The sequence below is a fragment of the Pyrus communis genome, chromosome 7, assembly GCF_041283825.1.
Source record: "Pyrus communis isolate YQ-2024b chromosome 7, ASM4128382v1, whole genome shotgun sequence".
NCBI lineage: Eukaryota > Viridiplantae > Streptophyta > Magnoliopsida > Rosales > Rosaceae > Pyrus > Pyrus communis.
In genome coordinates this window covers 11,860,927-11,884,956 of record NC_142571.1, presented here as the reverse complement: position 1 = coordinate 11,884,956, position 24,030 = coordinate 11,860,927, and the positions used below count along the sequence as shown (strand labels likewise).

The window sequence follows — 24,030 nt, the reverse complement described above, 5'->3', positions numbered from 1 at the left end:
AATCCCCCCTAGCCAAGGGGGGTTTAGTTCCTCATGGTACAAAACAAAGAGAATCAAAGAAACACCTAAACATTCCAACAACTCAAACTTGAATTGTATGAACGTTTAGGCCCTCTTCTCTTCCATGCCTCATTCGTACAAAACAAAGAGTATTGAAATTAAACATAGAAATCAAAGAAGCACCTAAACATTCTAACAACTCAAACTTGAATTGTATGAACGTTTAGGCCCTCTTATCTTCCTCTTCGTCGTAGCACAAGGTCTAGGGATAGTTTGATGGTGTGAATGGTTTGGGGAGTGGTGGAGGAATGGAAGAGGAGTTGTGGAGATGGAAGGATGGTGTTTGGATTTGTAGGGGAGGGCACAGCACAAAGGGTGGTTTATGGTCTACATTTCTGCAATGGATGAAGTGTATATGAGAATGAATGAATGAATGCAAGGGTATTTATAGGAGTAGTGGAGGGAACATATGGCTATGTCATTTGTAGGTGAAGTAGGTGGATGTTGTAGGTGAAGTAGGTTAGGTGAAGTAGGTAGATGTTGTAGGTGAAGTAGGTGGATGTTGTAGGTGAAGTAGGTGGATGTTGTAGGTGATTATGAGTGATAAGTGATAAGTGTATGATATGTTAAGTGATAAGTGAATGATTATGATAAGTGATAAATGAATGTATGATATGATAAGTGGTGAATGATATGTGATAAATGATATGTGGTGTATGATATGTGATATGTGATAAGTGGTGTGTGATAAGTGGGAGTGTGGAATGTTGGAATGTTATGCACGGCTAAGGATAAAGGAAAGGTTTAAATGTCCTAAAACTAAAGGGAACAAGGTTCCAACACTTTGGTCTTCAATTAGGTCTTCAATTTCGTCCAACACTTTGGCTTCAAGCATAAGCTATCCGTCCTTAGCCCAAAAGTGCTCCAAAAGTCTCCAAAATGCATCTTTTTGCTCCTTTAGCCCTTTGGACCTACAAACACACGAAAATAGCTTAAAGTACTAAAATAACTAAAGAAACATAACGTAAATGCACGAGAACAAGCTATTTAAGTCGCATGAATATGCTCCTATCAATAGACTATGTTTCCCATATACATTCTATCATTATAGAACTTTTAAAGTCATAACTTTATCGAAGAAGAATTCCTTTTACTTCCAAAACTAACATATTATCTATATGTTTAAATTTAGGAATATGATTAACTCCATTTAATCCTTTGTAAACCTAGTAAACAAAAGATTCATTTACATCTTTACGAGAAATCAAACGATTTGAACTTTTCTCATGGGACACTTATAGCTCCCACTAGCTTGCTAAGATTCATGATGGATGGATCTCTGCAACTTACACATCTTGTGATTCCTAGTCTTAGACATATATTATCAAGACTATCTTGATAATAGTTTCGGACACCCATACTATGTCCAAGCATTGAATCACCGTTTAGTTGTAGCAAGCAATCTTCGAATTAATTGAAACCAAGACTACGTCAAAGATGGTTTCTTCCAAGTCAACCAATCTCTTTGATTGTAGTCACCTTAAGCTACCAACTAGCTTTGAAGGTTTCACTTTTCAGGTCAAATGGTATTATACCATTTCCTTGAGTGTTTGTCGTACACACACTCAATGTAGTCATAAGGATCTTCATTCTTATTTCTTTTGAATTAAGGGGTGTAACTCTATGACATAGTCATAAAGTTCAAACCATTCAACTGAGATGGTTTATAGATTCTTCTTGACTATCTTGGAACTCGTGGTGTAGGAACTAGGTTGTTACGTTTGTTGAGTAGCATCTTGTCTCTCAAATAATCCATTCTTTGAGTTCAAGCTCTCGCTTATTTGCCCTATCTTAGGCAAATCCTATTGTAGGATTACAATGTACTATCCAACGAACACGTTTGTTAGTTGGTTTATAGAAGTGATATTCAACAAGATAATGCTCATACAAACATTGCCCCTTTGGCAAACATGCACTAAGTCAATTGACATATGCAAGACAACCCCAAATCTTAACTTGATTAAGATTTGTCTTTCTTTCCAACTACATCCTATGGAGTTATGAAACATTTTAGAAGACATTCTAATTAACAATCATATTGTTTTAGAAAGTGCATCGTGACCTTTTGACATGTCAATAATGACTCTGTGTGTGTATATATATTAGCATTATGTGTTCATCAAACTGTGAACGTGCGCTAATTTTCAAGCTCTAGCATGGCTGGCATCATGTTCCAATTATAAATGCAAAATGGGGATGATCTAAAAAAGCTAAATTGTAGCTATTCAATTTCAACTGGCTTTCAACTATATCTATGAATGAATGACAACCAAGTTTTAGTCTCACTTACCAGCAAATTTATGCAAAAGTCTTGTAATTCAAGTGGTTAAAAGTATTTATTCCTGCATTTGAGGTCGTAAGTAAGCTCAATTCGTCCCTCCCCCAATATTGCTTGTTTATCAACAAAAAAAGAAAATATTAGCGAAACCTATTGCAATCTTAATGGTAGGAATGTGATCGTGTAAATCATATTATATCTTGGGATATCCTTGTGCGATTTTACCATATCTTATCTTTAGATATTATTCTAATAGACTTGTAATCTATTGAGGTAAGGAATTAACTTCCCCTGCTACTATAAATAAAGGCATAATGGGGGTGGGAAAACTCACCTTAGAATTCACACAATTCTTTCTGTGCTTACCTCACCCTCTTTCTCAATCTCTCTATAATTCTTCAATCAAATAGGCCTACAACACATTATCAGCACGCTCTTAACGCTGCGCTAAAGAGAGTTTGTTCATCTTCGGGGGAGTATTACGTTTTACTCATTCTTTTTATGATTAACTATTTATTTATTAAATTAATTAACTATTTATTTATTAAATTAATATACTGATGTTGATTCGATTTAATTTTTCTGTGTTGTACGTCATACAATGCATTGGAGATGGAATTTCGGATTTCTGAGACAAATCTTCTACAAATTCAAAGGCTCAACTTGTTTTCTGCCAATCAGGTTCTCCTAAAATCCAAGTTTGATAATTTCAACGACTATGATGCATGAAACACTCCTCATGATGCATGAAGCCCCTACATTTATATTTACCTCCCTATATTAGCCAAATGGAAATATTTAAGATATCTAATTGGGTTCAAAGAAATAAACGAATACTTTGTTATATAAGAAACAATTAAATTTTATCTTGATAATTAAATAGGCAAATGGTTTCGGATTGAATTGAATTTTTGCAAGGATGATCTATGAATCAAGACTTACAAAATAAACGGTTTGTGAGTCAAAGAAACCAAAGAAAATAGAAGCAAGAACTAGGGTTTTGTAAACCCTAAAACGAAAAAAAAAAACAAAGGAAAAATCGGCATGCAACCAAACCCAATTAAGGCTTGTTGGGCTCATGGTGGACCTGGCTTGCATGGCTGGGTTCTCTCTCTGCTGGGCTTGATTGCCTTCGGCCCGCCTCCAACGCCTGAAGCTTGCTGAGTTTCCTTTATCCTCTTGGCCTGAGCCTCTGTTGTAGGCTGAAGCTTACAGAAAGCATGGCGTCGTTTTGGACAGCAGCCAGCACAAACTTGCTGGGCTGCCAGTGTTCTCTCGACCCAAATACCAATTTTTGGCCCATTGCTTTGTAGTCACACCCACTTATGTTAGGGTGTCCTAGCCTGAAGCCAAATTTAGGCTATATTTTCTAATCGCAAGGTCTGAAGCCATCTAAAGTGAATATGACCCGAACGTCATTATTTTGCTTCTATGATCAACCCCATATGATTCAATTTATTGAATTAATTTAAGTGTCCAGCAGCCCATTAATTCGACAAAAATCCCAAATTAACGGCCCAAAGCCCACTTGTTGGAAGTTAACGATTCAATATTTTATTATTTTTCTTTGAACCGTTTCGTAGTCTCGAAGCAACTATCTTAAGTTCCTGGAGCAACCCAAATTCACTACACTTTAGTTGTATTTTGTATTCTATGTTCTTTCAGGTACCTCCTTTTATGAACCAGAAGTTCATACTAAACTCGAATAGGTAGTTCTGAATTTAGTGCCTTTGAAACCAAAAATTTTCATAAAACAATACACCCATTAAAACCCGAAGTATTTCATGTATACCATGTCTTAGAACTTGAAATGTTCTAACTTTGATGTTTATGGAGGTTTTATTTTCCCATAGCACCAGCCACAATCTTGTCCCCCCAGTCAATGGATTGATGAACCATCACGAGTTCGATTTCGCTAATTAGGAATTTATGACAAAACTACTTTATGTGGGCACAAGATGTGAAACTCCACTTGACTATTAAGAATTTAAGAAACAGGCTCGGCCATGATCTTCATTCGATGACTTATGCCTAAAACATTACAAATAAAAGTACCTCCCTTCCAAGGATTCCAAGCCTCTTTGGCTCACTTCTATGGACCGTTTAATCATGAAAGATGATATTGCCTGAACCAAACCATGATCATAACCTTTATCATCCATGAATGAGTACGATTCTTAAATTTATAATATCGAATCGATTTTTTACTGGAGAAGACTTTTCTCGTTCTTCCATGTCTCTAACTTGCTCCTGAAGTAGCCGTGTGGAGAGCAAAAGTTTACTAAATTCTCAAATCAGATTACTACCACAAATGTGAGAGATAGGTACCCCAGTGATTCAGCTATGAGGTACTGAATGGTAGAAACCCAGTTCGACTGGAGTACACTAAATGGCCTAACCCAATTCCAATTAGAGCCTACCAAATGACATGCTTTGCTTTGGCACGAATACACCAAACAAACTTGCATGGTTAGGTTGAAACTTTCGAACCCAAGTCTGTCTCTCTCTCACCCACTCTAAGGTTTGTTTTCAGAACATATGATAAAGTCAGGGCCTACCGAAGGGTCGTATCATAGCCAAAAGAGTGATCTTGGTACCTAAGACCTAAAACTTCAAGGATAAGGGACATTGTTCACGAACCTCAACCCTGCAAAATCGACTTCCGTTTTGATGGAAGAGATCATTGGTTATGCACTAGTTCATGCCCCTACCAAAGCTGTTGAAGAGTACCATTTTTGTAGTCAATATCTAAGACTAATTTTGCTCCACTTGACACATTTGGAAAAACAGAATTTTGAAATGGATGGCGATGTTGGCCGAATCACCTTAGTAACTTTGGTTTACTTTGTGAACAATTTTCTATGTTCTTGGATTCAAGTTTGGTGTTTATTTTAGTTTATGGACATTGTCCTTAAATATGAGTTAATTGAATCATGTTTCTTATACATGTGACCGAATTCAGTTAACACATGATTAGGTATGAATGTGGGAAAGTTAGTTGTCTGGATGAATGCGATACTACGCACACTAACTTATGCCTAAATCACCTCTCTAGCAATGACTTCAAGCATATCCAACCTAACTAAAAGCATTGGCACGCTCATCGTTGTACAAGTAGTACTGATTACCATTTAAGAGACTTTATATTCTCCCCATTTTGGAAGAACGTCGTTGAGTTTTAAGGATATTTAAGATGATAATGATCATACTAAAGAAAAGAAAGTGATATATCTTTGCACCACCTCCAAAATATAAAGCCCGAAACTTTGTTTGGGGCCAATGGGCTACTTCCTAACTGGGACACGCCACATATGGCCAACCTAGAGATGGGTGATTCAAGTAGTTTACTTGCTTTGGCATAATCATTTGGAACACTTAGATAGAATAATGATGTCACTTATTATACAATTTGTCTTGGCATGAAGCATGACAGATCACTCTGTTTGGAGGATCACTTCCCTAGAAGAGGAAGTACATGGCACAAGATGAATCCATACTTGATCGTTGTCTCAATCATATCCATCTCATAAGATTAATCCAGATTACTCTCGAGAATGAAAAATGATGATATCAAACCGTGTTCCATTGATTAGTCATAAAGCTGATTGGACAACCAAAATCACAATCCAGGTTTAATTCTGCACCAAAGTGTGTTTAAACCTGTAATTCCTATACTGTCTAAGGTAACCTTGTTGTGTTACTAGTGGAAAAGGAAGCGTAATTAGATAAATGAAATAGTGTGATATGACGTACGCCTTACAATGCAAGGTTTCTCTCAAAATGCCATGTGATTAACAGCAGCACATGAATGTGGTTAATGTTTTTCCATGAAAAATTGATGCGGAAATTTACATGTAAGTTCCCGAAGAAGTACATGGACTGGTTCAAATAGTTGTAGACCACGGAATACTCTCTCAACTCGTTTAAGGCATTCGCTTTACGGATTGAAGCAATCCGACTGATGTGGTATACCCGTCTAAGTGATCACTTGATTAGTCAGGGATATAAATGAGTGCCTTTGCATGTTAAACTATGAAGTCATATTCCAAATTGCTAGAGTTGCAGTTTATGTCCATGACATGAATATAACTCAAACTCTAGAAGAGCTTAAGAAAACTGCATCGCACTTGATGACAGAATTTGAGATGAATGATCTTGAGAAAACTAGTTAATGCCTTGACCTGAAGTTCAAGAGTTGTTTTGACAGTATTTCGGTCCACTAGTCAAATTACACCCGAAGGTATTACCTTTGAGTATACCTATGATCTTCCATATGCTATATACAAATGAGACCCTTGAAGAGGTTCTAGAATCCAAAGTTCCATATCTAATTTCAACTTTGTGCTTTGTTGTACTTAACCCATTGTGTTAGACAGGATCTCATTCGCTAGTGATATGTTAGTAAATATGCAGCACTGCACCTACATGCAACCACTCAATTGGTATCAAGACGTTTTCCCCTACCCTGAAAGTACTATGAATTTGGGCTTATTCCCATGCACCCCTAGTGGATCTAACCCCCTTGATCTTAGGAATGATGCTTGCCTTGTTTATTATGCTGACGTATGTTACTTATCAAACCCGCACAAGGCATGATCCCCAAATGGTTATGCCTTTAGCGTTAGGGATACCGTAGTATCTTGGAGGTCCACAATATAGACCTTAATTAAATCATATCAAGACTCACCTCACTTCACTACGCCACATGTGAGACATAATATAGTGCCTGAAATGGAGACATCCTTATTGCTGAATGGTAGGTGGTATTATACCACCATTCTGCCCATGGAAGAAGATTCAGCCAATTTGTTGGTTGAGAGCTCTTGTTGAGCATATTGCGTCTACATCACATTGGTAAAGCATCAAAACATTGAAGTCATGCAATCTGATCCCATACAACCTTGTCAACCTCTTCATGAAGTCACTGCCAAAGTCTACCTTCCAGAAACTTGTCCGAGGAATTGGTATGCTAACTATGCAATGCTTGTAGTTCTCATTTAGAAGTTTTGTCAAACTCAAGAGGAGTATCTAGAAATATACTCACTTGGTCTTAATGTGCTTTTTTTCCCTACCTTAATTTGCTTTTTTTTCCCTACGATTAGGAGCATTTTTCCACTAGATTTTTTTTCTACCTAACTAGGTTTTAATGAGGCACCCATCCTGGGCTGGTCATACCCTTTTGAGCTTGCTACTTGTTTCCAAAAGATGTATAATTTTGACTTAATACAACTTCTCATGTTTCTCCTTAGTCTATGGGATTTAGCATAGCGAGGTTTTGTGAATTTTACCTTTTATGCATTCTTCCATTGATTTGAGACTCACATTCGCTCATTGTGTCGACGACTTCATCAACTATACTTACTTCATCGTTGATAATGTGATGTGCCATTTACTAGAGTATTTACACATTTAAAGGGGAATGTTGCAGTCCTAATGGTTTAGGAATGTGATCGTGTAAATCATATTATATCTTGGAATATACTTATGGTTTCTATCATATCTTATCTTTAAATATTATCCTATTAGAGTTGTAATCTTAATGAGGTAAGGAATTAACTTTCCCTACTACATTAAATAAATCTTAATGGGGTAAGGAATTAACTTTCCCTACTTCTGTAAATAAAGACACAATGGAGGTGAGAAAACACACCTAAGAATTCACCCAATTCTCGTAATGCTTGCCGCACCCTCTCTCTCAATCTCTCTATAATTCTTCAATTAAATAGGCTTACAACTAAACCATCTTTTTAACCACATTTTGTAAACCACATAATGTGCCAATAAAGTAAGACTCCATGATTTTAAAGAATTTCAAAAAAAAGACCAACCGTTAACAACTATGTCATGTGATTTACAAAATATGATTTGAAAAGATAGTCTTTCTAGCATTACCAAAAAAAAAAAAAAACCAAAGCCAAATATCAAACAACCAAACACCCATCAAGGAAGATATAATAGGTTTCCATAAAAAATATAAAAAAATAAAAAAAAGGAGATATAATAGAACCTTGGTAATTGATACAGATATCGCAATTCATCACATTGGAAATAGAAAATATCCTTACCAGTGGGCCTAGGTTAGGTATGAAGTACTTGAGATTCATGAACCAACCTTTCACTATGGGGAACAAAACCTAATGACCAATTATATATGGGCTTCTATGCCCTAGGAATTTGCTCTTTGATAAAATCTCAAATGATTCCATGCACATGTTAAGGAGCCCAATTTGAGTTGGATACTTCAAAATTTTAACATGATACAAAAAGCAAGCACTAGATATTTTAACATGATATTAAAAAACAAGTACTTTTTTAAAAATTATTATTGTTATAATAATTTAAAAGATAATGAATTTCGAATCCGAGACGCATGAGTGAAAACCCAACAATATCCACTAGAATATTTCACATGCATAAAAACTAGTAATTCATTAGTGCATGCATTTTATTATAATACGTCAAATTTATCCTTGTCTTCTACCTTTTATGTTAGTCTTTTAATGTCAATTTACAAATGTCCTGCAACCGTCAACATAGAAAAAATCGAGGATTAAAAAAAAATATCTCAGAACCAAAAATCATATTTAACCGTTGTGATTTTTCAATATGCATCGGTGTATTTCATGTAAACTGAAAACTCTTGCCATTAAATTGTGCATCTGAATTCCTGTATCCCAATGTCAATAAACTTGTAAGAGTGGTTTTTTTCACAAATATTTTATTGTGACAGGGTGACTTTGGTTCGTAATTGACGAGTCCAAACAATGTTTTGTCTTGTCAACTCAGGAAAACTGCATCTAACAATGTTTTGTTTGTTTATTTGTTTGATTCACACAACCCGATTGACAGGCACTAATGAATAATCTCTCATAGTTGAACAAACGATAGAGAACCCATGTTATGGACAATACTGTCCAACAAGAGAGAGTGTGACAACCCGTCCCAAATTTTACGTTTTTATTAATTTTAGAAGCATGAATTTACGAAAATACCCTAGAGGCAAGGACTTTGACTTCCGTTGATCATCGGTTAGAGTCACGTATGACTTATTGTTTTAGCATATCCTCATAGTACTTGCCACTATGAATGCATAGGCAAAAGTCGTTTGCGTGTCCGAATTATAACGGTATAATTACGGATGTTTGAAGTTGGTTATTTAAAGGTAGTTAAATTATTTGAACTCCCACCTTGTGGGAAGACTAACTAATCAGCCTTAAGTAAAGAGAAAAAGGGACCAATTAAATTAAAAGGGATGGAGGACCAATGAGAAATCAGAAAAAATAAAATAAAATAAAAAAATAAAAAAAAAAAATAACTCCCAGCTTTCCTGTGGGTTTTTCCACTCGCAACCACCCATTTTCCAAGGCTGATTCCGGCCAACTCCGGTGGAGTTTTTTGACGCCACCACCACCATCTTGAAGCTCTCATTCCCCTCTACAAAACCCACCCAAGAAACACCATGATTAACCACCGTATGTGGCAGTTTGAGGCCACGAAAGTTGACGGTTCTCACGGTGCTCTGGCATTTTGATTTTCCGGCAAATCGGCAAAGCAATGGCCGATGCCACCACTTGGGCTTTGTAGCCCATCCTCCCAGGAGCAAAACGCAACCAACATTGACCCCGTTGGACCACCATAGACGACGAATCGACACCGAGAAGCTTTAGGCACCCGCCAGCTTCATGGGAAAAATTGACCATCTTCCGTCCACTTTTGGACTTTGTGGCAGGTATTAAAGTTGTTCCTCTCTTTGAGATCTTCATTCCTGTAAATTTTGGTAATTTTTGAAAATAGTTAGATTTTCCGGCGAGTCGGGGCGGCCGACCGCCACCCACGGCGGCGCGTAGCCAATAGGCCGTCAATGCTATTTTTAGGCTATGTTAAATGTCTTGAATTTAGTCTTGATATTTGATTGATGTAGGTTGATCGTTGGAACCTAAATTCTCTACGATACGTTAATAGGTATTTATGTGAATCGACGATCAAACCGTTGGATCATCACCAAACTTTGTTACATTGTAGTACATAATATTTGAAGAATGTAGGAACTTATGGATTGGGAATCTGACCTACAGATCTTTCCGAATTGGATTTGTAAGTTCATAAAATAAAACGTTAACCGCTAATCAGTTTTGAGAATTGGCGAGGATCCAACCGTTGGATCATAATAAAATTTTAGTATGTTATTTTAGAAGCATAATGTGGATCTTTGGAACTTATGGATTGGAAATCTAATATGCAGATCTTTTGAATCGAGTTATACAGGGTTGTAGATTTGATCGACGGTCGACTTTTGGTCAATGGGTCTCAAATTATTCTTGAAGGTCCTTGAGGATATGTTTTATGTAAATTATGTATTCTATCAGTAAGAACTTTGAGACGTGATTTGATAATTGGTCACAGGCGACGATAGATCGTAATGTCTCGATGTGGGTGAAAGATAATCATAGCATGGACTCCAGGTGAGTGGGTCTTTTTCTTTCATAGGCATATAATTGATAGTTCTGCAAACACTTCTAAAGTGATCTATGCTTGTTACCTACAATTAATCATTGTGAACTACGAATGGCTTGATCCCTGTTTAAGGTACGTAGGCAGTCTAACAAGACGTTAGATGCAGCCATATAATAAATGAGAATAAATAATTGAGACAATAGCCTTGTTTAGTGAATTGAGAAATGTGAGGGACATTGGTGGGAAGTGTGAGTTTTAGCTTTATGATTTGGTGATTAAATGTTGATCATAAATCAATGCGTGAAGAATCAAGAAATTGAAGTAAGGAAAGGTAAGTAATGATAGTTAATTCAACTAGTGTCTAATTGGGCTTATCACTGATGATTACTCTTAAAAGTAAATAGTTTGGGAGTAGGGTGTTATTGATTGTACATGTTACGCCGTATTATATATTTTGGGAATATCATGAAATGTTTGGGTTTAGATTGCATCATGGCATGTTCATATGGATATTACCTGAACCTAACTATTGTGAATGCTTTGAAGTGCTAAATGACATTGCGGACGCCCAGGTAAGCTTCAGGTGAGTACATGTTGATGATAGTGATGATAGTGAGTATGATTGTGTTGAGATACATTATAGCTCATAAACCTGCACCTCGGTGTTAGTGCTCCAGCCCATGGCTAGGGCATAGTCCTTCACATGCTGTTCACCTCCCGCACCTCACACTCATCTTGGATCCAAGGTAGGTGCACAGTCTTGTCGTACATACCACTTTAGGTGGTTCCGACTCGTAGGTGACCCGCAATTATTCACACAGTCTTCATGTGATCGTAGCACTTGAGCGTATTTATTTACACTCAGTCTTGTCGTACAGACCACTTTAGGTGGTTCCGACTCGTGTGTAGGTATACTTATTGAGCTCTTGGCTAGCATGTTATTCAGTTATTGGCTAGCATGATTGATGAGATATGTGATGAGATATGGATAAGTCGTACAGGTCACTATAGGTGACTCCGACTTATATGCTAGCCATGATTGATGAGATATGTGATGAGATATGGATAAACCGTACAGGTCACACGGGTTTTACATTGAGGGGCATTACTTTTAGAGAGGTAATAACTTTGTGAAGCTTGGTTTTATTGCTCACTCACACTCTTTGTTTGGTGCCCTCCAGGTTTTAGCTGCTGAGTTTGTATCGACAAGGATCTATGGCGAATCTTAGTATTGATGGATACTTCTGAGGGTATGATTCTTACCCACACTTCTGTACCTTACTTATGCTCTGACGTTGTGTGTGAAATGGGTTCGCTCCCGCTCACAACGCACTCTGATATTTAAAATTTTTAGGTTCAAATTTATTCACATTTTTCTACACTCTATCACATTTTATGGCTTCGTCACCTTTCAGGTGTCAGCCAACACAGCTCGATTCAAGGTCCAAGTGAACTTTCTGGGTCGGGGTGTGTCAGAGAGATTCCAAGAAACTAGAAGTGTTAAGGGTGAATTTCAAGTCCACATTTTATACGTTACGTCTTGGGTTTGGTGAATCGCACAATGGTGACCAAGCGAGGCTTAAATGCCTCTGTAAGTCTTCCTAGCCATTGAAAAAGTGGATTGCCGTGATGGCCACTAGCTGGTTCCCTTTCTAAATATAAAAAAAAAAAAAATGAAAAAAAAAAGAGGGAGAAAGGGAGGGAATTGTGGTGGGGAGCATATTCTGCCTTCTTATAAACTTTTAGACACAACCTTTTCAAAAATATTTATTTTCATTATATCCACCAGCAATCCACCACTTGCTCCTAAGAGCTATAATCTCTACACACAATCAAGTGATGAACCCTTTTTCTTTGGAAAAAGACTCAACAATTTAGACAAAAGTATGCATTCTAAAATCTTCGTAATCAAAACTAAGCTTCTTTCCATTTAATTTATACATGATTTAGCCGCAGCCTAACTTAAATCCGATTCATGTAGTGGACTCCAATTGATCTTCAATCAACTCACATAATTTCTTGTCATCATCAACCTAAATTCTTCAAAATCCACAGCTCCATCTCCATTCCTATCAACCCCTTTAATCATCTTCCTACACTCTTTCAGACTACATTTTTGGCATCCAAGGCTCACCAAAACCTTCTGCAACTCCTCGGCTGAAATTTTCCCGTTCTTATCCGCATCGAAAATACGAAAAGCATCCATGAGTTCACTCTTCTTCCTCATTCCCAAACCCAACATTTTACTATTATTTCTTGATCTATCAACATTCACTGCAGTCATGAATTCATCCAAGTCTATGAATCCGTCTCCATTAAAATCCATTTCCCTCACAATCCCTTCAGCTTCCTTTGTGGCGATCGACTTCTTGTATCCAAGGCATGAAAGCATGACACTCAGCTCAAGAGGGGAGATTTTCCCGTCCCCGTTTGCATCCATGACTTCAAACACTTGCTTGAACTGGTTGGAGACTTCCATGGCTGCAAAAGATGAGGTTGTAGCCGCTGGCGCGTCGAAGATGGAAGAAAGTTTTGGTGGCTTTCTTTTCTTGCATCCACTTGTCATCCTCTGGATGGTTGATTCCAAGAAAATTCTGATACAACTCATTGTAGCTGACAAAATTGTGTGATAAGTGAGGGTAGAGTTATTGGCTCTTGCAAAATACAGTAGAAGAGTAGTGTTGAGTTGTATATTACAGAAGAAAATTCAAACTTGAAAGCATAAAAAAAGAGCAGATTGCTCGAGCTAACTTGACTAGCAACAAGTTGAGGTTTGCATGGCTCTTTCTACGTAGCTTTTGTGACCTTGTAATTTCTCTACGACTACAAACCCTAGAAGCCCAACTGCACCTATATGTATACCTCTTGCAAAATACAGTAGAAGAGTAGTGTTGAGTTGTATATTACAGAAGAAAATTCAAACTTGAAAGCATAAAAAAGAGCAGATTGCTCGAGCTAACTTGACTAGCAACAAGCAACAAGTTGAGGTTTGCATGGCTCTTTCTACGTAGCTTTTGTGACCTTGTAATTTCTCTACGACTACAAACCCTAGAAGCCCAACTGCACCTATATGTATACCTCTTGCAAAATACAGTAGAAGAGTAGTGTTGAGTTGTATATTACAGAAGAAAATTCAAACTTGAAAGCATAAAAAAGAGCAGATTGCTCGAGCTAACTTGACTAGCAACAGGTTGAGGTTTGCTTGGCTCTTTCGACGTAGCTTTTGTGACCTTGTAATTTCTCTACGACTACAAACCCTAGAAGCCCAACTGCACCTATATGTATACAAATGAGAGAGAGAGAGAGAGAGAGAGAGAGAGAGTCGGGCCAAGTCTTTGAATTATAAGCTGGGGGAATTGATTTGATTAGATCTTGCTTGGTGAGACTTCACTGTCGATCACTTGTGGCTTTCGCAAATTGAGGTCTCTAATTGACTTTTGGTAGGTGTTTTCTGGAAAATTGTCAAATATTACGTTCACTTATTTATTTCACCCTAAATCTAAGTTCCACATCACCGATTTGCAGAGCTTGAGACTCGTAATTCAAGCAGTTAAGAATATTTACCTCATATCCGAAATAATGTGCTCGAATCTCACCTACGCGATACAAATCATCAAGTATCTCATGCTTGATGATTTATGAGATGCATTACGAAGTTCATCCATCATAATTCTAATATTTCCCATCACCCGTCTTCTTGTGTACGAACAAGCATTTCTGTTGGGTTTTACGACACAATGAAAAGCGACTGCTAAATATGTTCACACGACATTGTATTGTCAAATCAAGACGCCACAATGACGGTAAACATGTTTCATGCAAGTCCTCACATAACATTGACAAAAAAAGGTACACTCAAACTGGGAAGACGAACTGAGTCCACGTCTGATTACCGTAAAACAAAAAATGTGACTAGCATACAACATCAAAACTCCTGAAGAGATGTATAAACTCTAAATGGAGCTACTCTCAGATAAGACTACAGAAGGTTCAGAAGCACTAGTCAATCAAATCCAGAACATTGCTACTAACTCTTCACACACACTATCAAACTATATTTCCGATAACGAATAAAAAATACGAAAATGAAGACTACAAAGACTTGGGGTAAAATTATCATACATCTCAAATGCAGGGCCCTATCTCACCTGTTCAACATGACCGAAGCAACACAGGCCCCACGGATGAGCTGAGCATGTCACCGAGGGCAATCTGGACCTCATTTGAACCATGTTCACAACTTATCAAGCTGGAAAGAAGGGGGAAGAACTGAGGCAGGTTGTTTTCAAATGAGGTCTCTCCCAAACTACAGATAGTCTGGAGAGTTGCCACAATAAGTGGGGCACGTTGAGCCAATTCTCTTCGTCTCCCAGAACCTAGAGGAATTAGCCAATGGTGTTGCTGCCCCTTGGATGATTCAGATACCTTTCCAGAGCTAGCAGCTTCAATATAGAACTGTAAAACCTCTCTACAGAGGTCCACGATGTAGGACTCCACCTCCGCCTCATTGTAACCTGTCGGTGTATCCTCTATAAGGTTCTGTAACAATGTAAGGCATATTTGGTAAGATTCGTTCTCGATGCGCAACAGTGGAGGGTCTTGCATTTGGGTCACGGAGCCAAATTCTTGTAACCTTGCTCGTAAAGTGGTATCAGTGTTAATCTTGTGAGTGTGAGATGCAACATCATGCAAAGCATCAAAAAGGACTAACGTGTTCCTCGCAGAAAGGTGAGACCGGTACATGGTGTAAATCTCCATCACCGCCTGCCAAATATATTGAAAGACAAACCTCACAAAACCGTAATGACATGATAACATGTAAATATCTTAAAACATGTATATATCACACACTCTCGCACAATGCACACATGCATATAGGCATTCAAAGGCTTGCCCTATCTTCAAATTGATTCACTCCAGCATTTTCTATTTTCAAAAACTGTAACTGGATAGCAAAACAATAAAATTCAAAAGAAATGGTTATTGTGATATACTTCCAAGACTTCAAATTTGGTCCCTGTAGATTGGGTTGTTTTTCAATTGGATCCCTACGAAAAAGACTAGAGTTCATGCCATCCAAGCAGCATCCTATAACAATGTAAGGGTGGTTTGTCTAACCTATCCAACACCTGTAATTGGAGTAGAAATTACCTGAATCAGTAAAAGTTGAACAGCAGCTCGGCACTTGACGTCAGATATTCCAGCATACAGGTGGTTTGTCCTCAATCTCTCTGAATCCTCATCACTCCTGCCAGACACAGTGGCCTCTCCATTCTCTTCTCTGCTCAAAGCATGTTCGTGGCTTCTAATGATACTATCTCCACTAACAATGAAAGAGAAATCAGGAAGCGTTGAATTGGCTGCTTCTTTTAATGATGAAACCACTTCTAGCCACTTTTCATCAGAAAAGAGATCCCCTGCATTGCTCATCAGCCGCACAAATGCAGCTATACCTATACCAGCTAAGCTTTGGTGTGGTCGTCCAATAAAACTGACTAAAAGCACCAAAACTTTCTTCAATAGTGGATTGACTGTGGTATAAAATTTGACAAAGAGATCAACAACTAATTGAAGTGCCAAAGTGCATGTCTCATAGAGCCAGGCATCTTGGTCAAGGTCGCCCACATCACCATCTGTCCCTTGCCCTGGTGAACCTTCCCCAGAAGGATCAATAGCATGGCGCACATAATCAAATATTGGAAATAGCACAGATTCAAACACCCTTTCCCACAAAGGTAATGAGAAAAGGTGACCATGGTTACGTAAAGTTTCAAACAGTACTTGTAAGGCACTCCTCCTGATTTCAGGCCTAGGATCAAAGCTAAGCTCGGATAAACCTGCAGAGCAAAGACAAATAAATAACTCTTTCCCTGTGTGATAAATTAAAAAGCTCAAAAATTTAACACAAACGCTCTGGAACATTATGTTTATTAGTACCAATTTAGCAGTATCCTTACCAGCCAATAAAGGGAACCAGCAATAGATATGGTCGTCCTTATCTGGTATTTCACCATTTTCTTGTTTTCCATCTTTCCAGGCTTGAGGTGAAGATGGAGAGATTTTAACAGAAGCCTCCTTGTCCTTATTTTTGGATGTGGAACCAAGACCTCCATCTGCAAGTTTTGTAGCACAAAATCGAAGAAAAGCAATAGCATTGAGGCTAATGTCTCTGTTGAATCTACTATTGGTAAATGCAATTAGGCAATTCACGCAGTCAGTAAAGGTAGTGGTTTCAGTCTCAGTAATGTACGGAAAATAGTCTCGAATAATCTTCTCAATTATTTCAAAGGCCAAGAGTACAATGTTTTTGTGGTCGTCATAAGCTGCCGTAGTGAAGACCTGAATAACATAGCAATGGAGAACTATCAGTATGCAACAAGAATAATTCATAAAATCAAATTAATTTTTATCGCCTGAGGAATTAAGCGTATCACAAAGAAATAAGGACTGGGAATATTCTAGTACCATGAACATGCTCTTCCATCCAGATTTGACATTGTTGACACGAGAAAATACCATTTGTGAAACACATCTGATGATCAATTCACGTATTTCAACTGCACTGCTTTTACGCATAACAATGACAAAAGGTTTCATAAACTCATTCTGAAAATTATAATTAGCCAACTCTTCTCGGTCCAAAAACTTCATTGACAACTGGCGTAGAGAATCCATAGCAAAAATGGCAATTGACAGGTTTTCAGAACAGCCAATTGTCACGAAGAAATTAGAAAGCACATTCCAGATGCTAGACCACACTAGCCTGATGCGATTCATGTTATAATGCCTGTTACAAGAAAACAATTCAGGTCAAATTCTACAGTTTTCTTGTTTTACAAAGCACATAAATAAGATTGAAGTAGGGTGATCCATACGCAATCTCCACAATCTTTGTAAGGCTGAAAACTCGAGGATCAGATGCCGATCGCAATTCTTCCATAGAGACCTTGCAAAGTGCCTTAACAAAATCTACAATTGCCTCACTGTTTAACTTCTGACTCCGTGTGAATATGCGGCTCATTTCACCAATTTGTTCCAGCATGTTTAAATTAGAAACCAAATTGTTCATCTGTTCTGATGTGACTGCCCCAGAAGCATTCCCACCAATACCAGCACTATCATATGAACCTCGCAACACAGCAGCTGCTGCATACTGCATCCTTCCTTGCCCCTTCTTTTTCAAAACAGGAAGGATAGTTGACTTAGCCTGTTTTGATTTTTCTGACTCATTCTGAGGAAAAGCAAAGAACGTGGCATCTGGAGGAGCACCCTCTCCCAAGAGATGTAGATGTTCAAACCGGGAAACACACGTCAAAATATGCTCCCAAGCTTCTTGGAGGTAGTTCCCATCTTCATCTGCAATTGTCACTATTGCCTATGAAAAATATGACCAAACAAAATGTTAGATTCGTCTCAAAGCACAAGCACTTGAGCATATTACTGTGCCGAACCTGTCACATGATAGTGCATAAGTAACATTATGAGAGACTGTCAGCAAGTCCTAGGAGCACAAAATCGCAACAGATGCTGTAACTTACACAACATCAATTATACACCATGTTCTTATTTATTTCACAGATAACGATACAAGCACATGCACGACTCTTCTCCTAAACACTCTTCTGCCGTCTGTGCAAAGTGTTTAACTATGCAGTTTTAGCTCTAAATTGAAAATTTCTTCGCTTTCTTTTCCTGGTTCATTCTTGGGACAGCACATTATTATTCTAGTTAAGACCAGTAACTCAAATCTTTATATTTTTGCCAACTTAAGATATCAATTTCACTTCAGAAATCAATTTTATTGGAAGGGTAAAAATGCAGACATCTGAAATAATAAAGGATGAAAACAGATTACAGGTGATGTGAGGTTTCTGCACAATTGTTCAAGTGAACATATTATTTGCATGCAAACCTTTATACTTATTATGCTGCATTACATATCTGCCAAGATGACAGGTTAAGCATGAGAAAACAGAAGTAAAATAACTTCGCATCCAAATTGTTCAAAACTATGATATGATTAGCAAAGTAACATGATTTCTCCTATAAGACTACTTTAAAGCATCATGAAAATTAAGGACAACTAAATAGTACAATCTTTATGCATATTCACATCCTGATAAACTATGGTAGAGTACAACAATATGCTAACCTTAATTGCATCAATATTCTTCTGCTTGATGTCAGCAGGAGAGTGGAGGGAAGTAAACTTTGCTAGTGAAGTGACAAAAGCATCTCTATGGGTCTTCATGGACATTACAGCAGTAACATGAATGGCCTGACGAAAGCCTTCCAGACACAGTGAAATAACTACTTCGTCATCACTTTGATCAAGTGGAACACTGAAGGCAGCCAACATAGGGGCCCAGCATACCTCAACCATGAATCTAAGAATTATCACATCTGTTGCAGCATAATAAACTGACCTACAAAATGGCCATACAAGTATATATTAAGAATAAATTCTAATCAATATCTACTCTGGATTACAAGATAACCCAGGCATTCTAAAGATATGAAATATTACAAATTCCTAAATATAAATGCACAATATCTTAGTATAGTCAAACTTCCACTATGCCGAGCAAGAAATAACAATCCTCAGTCAATAAGACAACTCCTAGAAAGTAAAATCTATGGACTCCGAAGAAATTATGGCCTGGTAAAAATGGAATGGCGAATAAGAAGCCAAACATTTGATATCAGAGAAGTTCAGTTAGTCTTACTCAGATTTGCGAGCTTTTTCTTTAAATTGTTCTTGCATATGCTTGATAAGATCATCACTGGTTTCCAATTGATTTCCTTCCCCCCGTTTACGGATCACAATATTCAAGATACTGTCCAAGCCCAAAAGCCGATTTGGGTTCACCGACTGTATTTGAGGAGCCAATTCATATTCTTTCATTTTAATCTCATTTCTTGATATTCGCTCAAACAATGACCTCAAGTACTCCTCAGGTAGATCTTTTCCATCATCTATGCCACGATTGTTTCTTATAAAATCATCAGCTGACATCTGCATAATTTAAATGGCCAGAAAGAGAGGGACATCAATCAGCTATCTGTTTCAGTCATCCAAGTAAATCAAGGTATATGTGAAATCGTGAACTCACCTTGTTCTTCACCATAGGGTTATGAGCATCAGTGTTGAGCATTATCACGGAGTAAGCAAGGACATAGGCTGTGTCAGCACTAGTAAAAGCCTTCGGATTACATTTGCAATAGCGTTCCGCAAACTTTTCCATTATTCTGTCGATCTTCTGTGCCTCACCAGGCAACCTAAAGCCTTGAAGAAAGGCCCTGATGGCCTCATCAAACTCCAAGCCTTGAAATTCAAAGGAATCCACATAAGCATGCATTACTTTTAGCGATAAGTCTTCTCTTTCTCCAAGGTAATCCCCAATCAAAGTCTTGTTCAAACCAGATCCATTTTTGAGAAAAGCAGCTATCTCCTCAGGTGAACTACCCACCTTGTTTGCATTAATGAGAAACTCAATTCCTTTTTTAGGTTTCCGATTGAAAAGAGATATACCTTCCTGCCACAAAATATACATTAGATTCCAAGTGCAACAGCCCACAGATGAATCTAATGGAATTCCAGACCATTTGCCCTTACCTGAAGTTCCAGCTTGTAAGCCCGGCGTTGTTCAATTGTCAAAGCATCAGAGGCCTCACTGGAGGCTTCAGAATGAGTGTCTGACCCTTCAACAGGCTCCTCGCTGTTCCCATTTGCCATGGGAAGACCTCCTGGTTCAGGATTATTCTCAGTTGGCTCAAATCTCTTGTTAGAATGAGGATCTGGAATACGCAATTGTTTGTTCATCCAATCTCCGATCGACCTCAAAACACCAACTAAGCACTTCATAGCTTCAAGTTTCATAGTTGCCTCCTGAGGTGGTAATAATGTGGTGGCAACACCAGGAGGGACACCTTGTGCAGTTTTAAGAAGGCCATTTACCATCCTGACAATATGGCAAAAAAAAATAATAAGGAGAAAGAAGGCATTGTTAATGCAAGACCAATAACTCACAATCCTACATACAGTGCAGGACATCTGCTATTGAATTTGATAATCAATATTATTGTTCAATGATTTTAAAATTTGAAAGTATTTAAAGTGGATTCTACAGGAAAGAACATAGCATACCTCTCAAATATGTTCGATGAATTGACATCACAATCATAGTTGATAAATATGTCAACCAAGATCTGGGAATCAACACAGAGCTTCTCAAGAAACCGAAGTACTATCATCTTCTGCTGAAAATTGGGTTGTGCGACATTTTCCAAAACTCTGAGAACAATCATAGGAAAAAATACTCCAATCTCTGCTTTCAATCCAGCTCTAAATCTTGACACCAGACTAATGAAGATGGAGCAAGATAGCTGAAAAACTATCATAAGAGTTGAAGCACTGTTCTTTAACAGTGACAGACATAAATATTGCTTAATCGCACCTAAAAACCTGTTCACAAAATTTATCATTAGAGATTTTAAGGTAGGAGAAAAAACCTAGCTAAACGTTCATATCTAGAAGACGAATATAGTGAAAGCAAGTTTTATTTCCTGAATTAAAAGATATGAGAAGTGCATATTTTGTTGAACAGAAAAATAAAAAACTACAAGAGGAGACTTCGTGAACATCATTAAGATGCTGTCTTGTGCTCATGCACAGACGTGCGCACACCAGAAATCAAAATCGCAAGAGACCAGCATGTAAATTGCATTGCCAGAAAACTAAACCAAGATCTAAAAAATAGCAACATCCAGGGATAAACCATGTATTATATTGCACAGACGTGTCAAATCTGGGGATCCACTCAAATACCTCAAGAGATATACCAATTAGTTTTGCTCAGAATAGGGAGTGACATATCTGCATTATGAGCCTGGAGATATGCTTGTCCCAAATTGAATCGTGTTTCAGATCTAAGCAAAGTCCTTTAATAAATTAATTGATCAGGAGCTACCAGACACTCACAATAGCATGAATTTCCGGTCACCTAGTTCTAAGGGCATCACATGTACCATATTACCCATGATCATATGGAAGAGGTAAAACTACAGTTCTACAACTAAGAAGTATAAACTAAGAAGCCACCATATCTATCCACCAGCCTTACAAGCTAGGCAATTACAAATTGACATATTAGCGATTCTCCTACTCCCCTAAGACCACGCCTAGCCCTGTGTTCTATTATCATGCCAACCATCATTTAAATAATGAAACCAAAGTCTCTTGCACCATCTGTTATTTATAAACCCTCTTCCCACACAAAATCTCAAACATGGACACATAAACAGCACACTCAACAAACAAAATGAAGCTAAAGCTGGAATCTAGAGCAAGTAAGCTGAATATAATCACTAATCAGCTAAATCCGAACAGATAATCAAGACAATTAAACACTCGACATGAAATGGCAACATCCAAGCACAAGCATTATAACATGAGAAGCAGTGATGTACCTTTCGCTGGTCCTAAAGACAGCACCGGCATTCTCCAACAAAATCTTCAAAAGCTCCAAAGCAACAATCTTTCCCTTCATCAACTCCGGATCCGCCAATGCCTCTTTTGGTGGAGTCTTCATAGACAGCTTACACAGAGCTCTAAACACCAAAAACGCATCTCTTCTCAACTTATTCCCAATCTGAACCTCCAAATCCTCATCTCTCTCCAATTCTCCGTCCGCCAATTCGCCTTTTCGGCCCTCCAATGCCGTCTTGTACATACTAATCTCCCAGTATTTGGCATCCAACATGTCCTTATCAGTCGAATCCAGCAAATCGGCAGGGTTCGTGGTCTCCACTGTGGTGGTCTCAAACGCCCCGTCGTGCCGCAATGACACCTTAGTAGGTGTCGAAGGGTTCAAAACTCCATCAATGTCGGACATAATCTTGGTGATAAACCCCTGCACGAACATTGTCATCGAGCCATCAGCATCGGCTTTCTCAACCGGATCCATCAGCTCAGCCACCACGATTGGGTGAATTGGAACCGTCGACGAGTCAGCCTCCATTCTTCTGAACACGATCACCAGCATCTGGATCAGCGACGCCTTCGCCGTAGTCTGATTAACGACATTCTTACTCCCCAAGTAGATGTCGTAGCAAGTCCTCACTATCTGCAGCAAGCAATCGCCGTGAATTCGCAGCGATATCGATGTCACTGCCGATAACAGCGTTTTCAACACCAAAAGCTCCATCTGATCGTCCCCCAAATCGTGGCATTTGCACACAGACCCGATCAATCTCGTGAGCAACTTCGCTTCCGCGGCGCCACCGGATGCGTCAGCCTCGCCGCGCAAGTAGCCATGGGCGATGAGCTTCTGGATGCAATCGACAGCCGGATCGGCGATCTTCAATACGCCGGAGCCGGCGGCGTTGATCACGGGGCTGAGAATGGACTCGGAGTCGGCAAGAGAGTACTCTTCGGAGCCTCCATCATGGAGAGGGCCCGGCTCAGAGTTGTCCGGGTCAGAATTCGAGTCGGGTTTTGACTTGCTGAGCCGCTCGAGCACGGCTTTGCATTCGCTGGCGAGCTTGGCGTGCTTCCGCCACGAGGCGTTCTTGATGATCTTATCGAGGGCTGGGGACACCACCTGCCTCAGACGGGAATCGGCTTCCGAAGAAGCCATTCCCGAGCTTGCTGCGAGTGAGGCTCAGGGAGCCGGATCTGGAGAAATGGCTAGCGTCTTGCGGCTGTGGACTGCGGAGGCGGGCGGGGAGGGTTCGTGACTCGGTGAGGGGGTTGACTCAGTGGCATAGAGAGCTTCAGCGAGATATTACAGAGGTGAGAGGGGAAGGAGAAGTTGAGATTTGGATCGCGTTCTTTCTTGGATGGGGAGGTCCAATGGTGGGAATTTTTAACGACCTAAATGGCCCTGTGCTGCTGGGGAACTGGGGTGAAGGCTGCTTGGATTCGATGGGTGTTTTTGGTATTTCGCTACATTTGGGAATGGAGTGTGGTTAAGAGTTAAAATCTCTAACGTTGAAAAATGGCTTTTTTTATTGGAGTTGGATTATCTCCCCGTATTCTCATTCCTTTCTTTTTTTCTCCTTTCACACATTATTTTTTATCTTATTATCTCTATAAAGTCAATATAAGATGTTGACGTGATTTAACCATAACCATTCAAATAGAAGGAGAGAGAATCCTTCTCCTTTTTTATTAGCACCCTACATAAATGTTGAATACATCCTATATTAAAATTTAATATTAAATGACTTATGTACTC

The 24,030-nt window shown here is 38.7% G+C and overlaps 1 protein-coding gene and 1 pseudogene across 1 annotated transcript; both read right to left on the bottom strand.

The window, feature by feature from the left end:
• Positions 1–12,679: 12,679 nt before the first annotated feature.
• Positions 12,680–13,515, bottom strand: LOC137733426 (putative calcium-binding protein CML23 pseudogene; annotated as a pseudogene).
• A 1,138-nt stretch (positions 13,516–14,653) lies between these two features.
• LOC137733334 (brefeldin A-inhibited guanine nucleotide-exchange protein 2) lies at positions 14,654–23,734 on the bottom strand. Its single transcript, XM_068472487.2, has 11 exons — positions 22,262–23,734; positions 20,940–21,257; positions 20,409–20,754; positions 19,906–20,328; positions 19,519–19,808; positions 18,945–19,218; positions 17,668–18,167; positions 17,258–17,579; positions 16,750–17,131; positions 15,944–16,629; positions 14,654–15,556 (listed from the first exon to the last, which is right to left on the bottom strand). Exons 1-11 carry the CDS (start codon positions 23,428–23,430, stop codon positions 14,945–14,947), a joined length of 5,322 nt encoding a protein of 1,773 aa, XP_068328588.2. The 5' UTR covers positions 23,431–23,734; the 3' UTR covers positions 14,654–14,944.
• Positions 23,735–24,030: the final 296 nt, after the last annotated feature.

Bases quoted from the DNA above. Each gene is read 5' to 3' on its own strand.
- LOC137733334 (XM_068472487.2), bottom strand. From the start codon at position 23,430: ATGGCTTCTTCGGAAGCCGATTCCCGTCTGAGGCAGGTGGTGTCCCCA. The intron at 20,755-20,939 runs GTATGCTATGTT...CCATATTGTCAG, and splicing joins TCATCGAACATATTTGAGAG to GATGGTAAATGGCCTTCTTA. The intron at 20,329-20,408 runs GTAAGGGCAAAT...ATTTTGTGGCAG, and splicing joins CTTACAAGCTGGAACTTCAG to GAAGGTATATCTCTTTTCAA.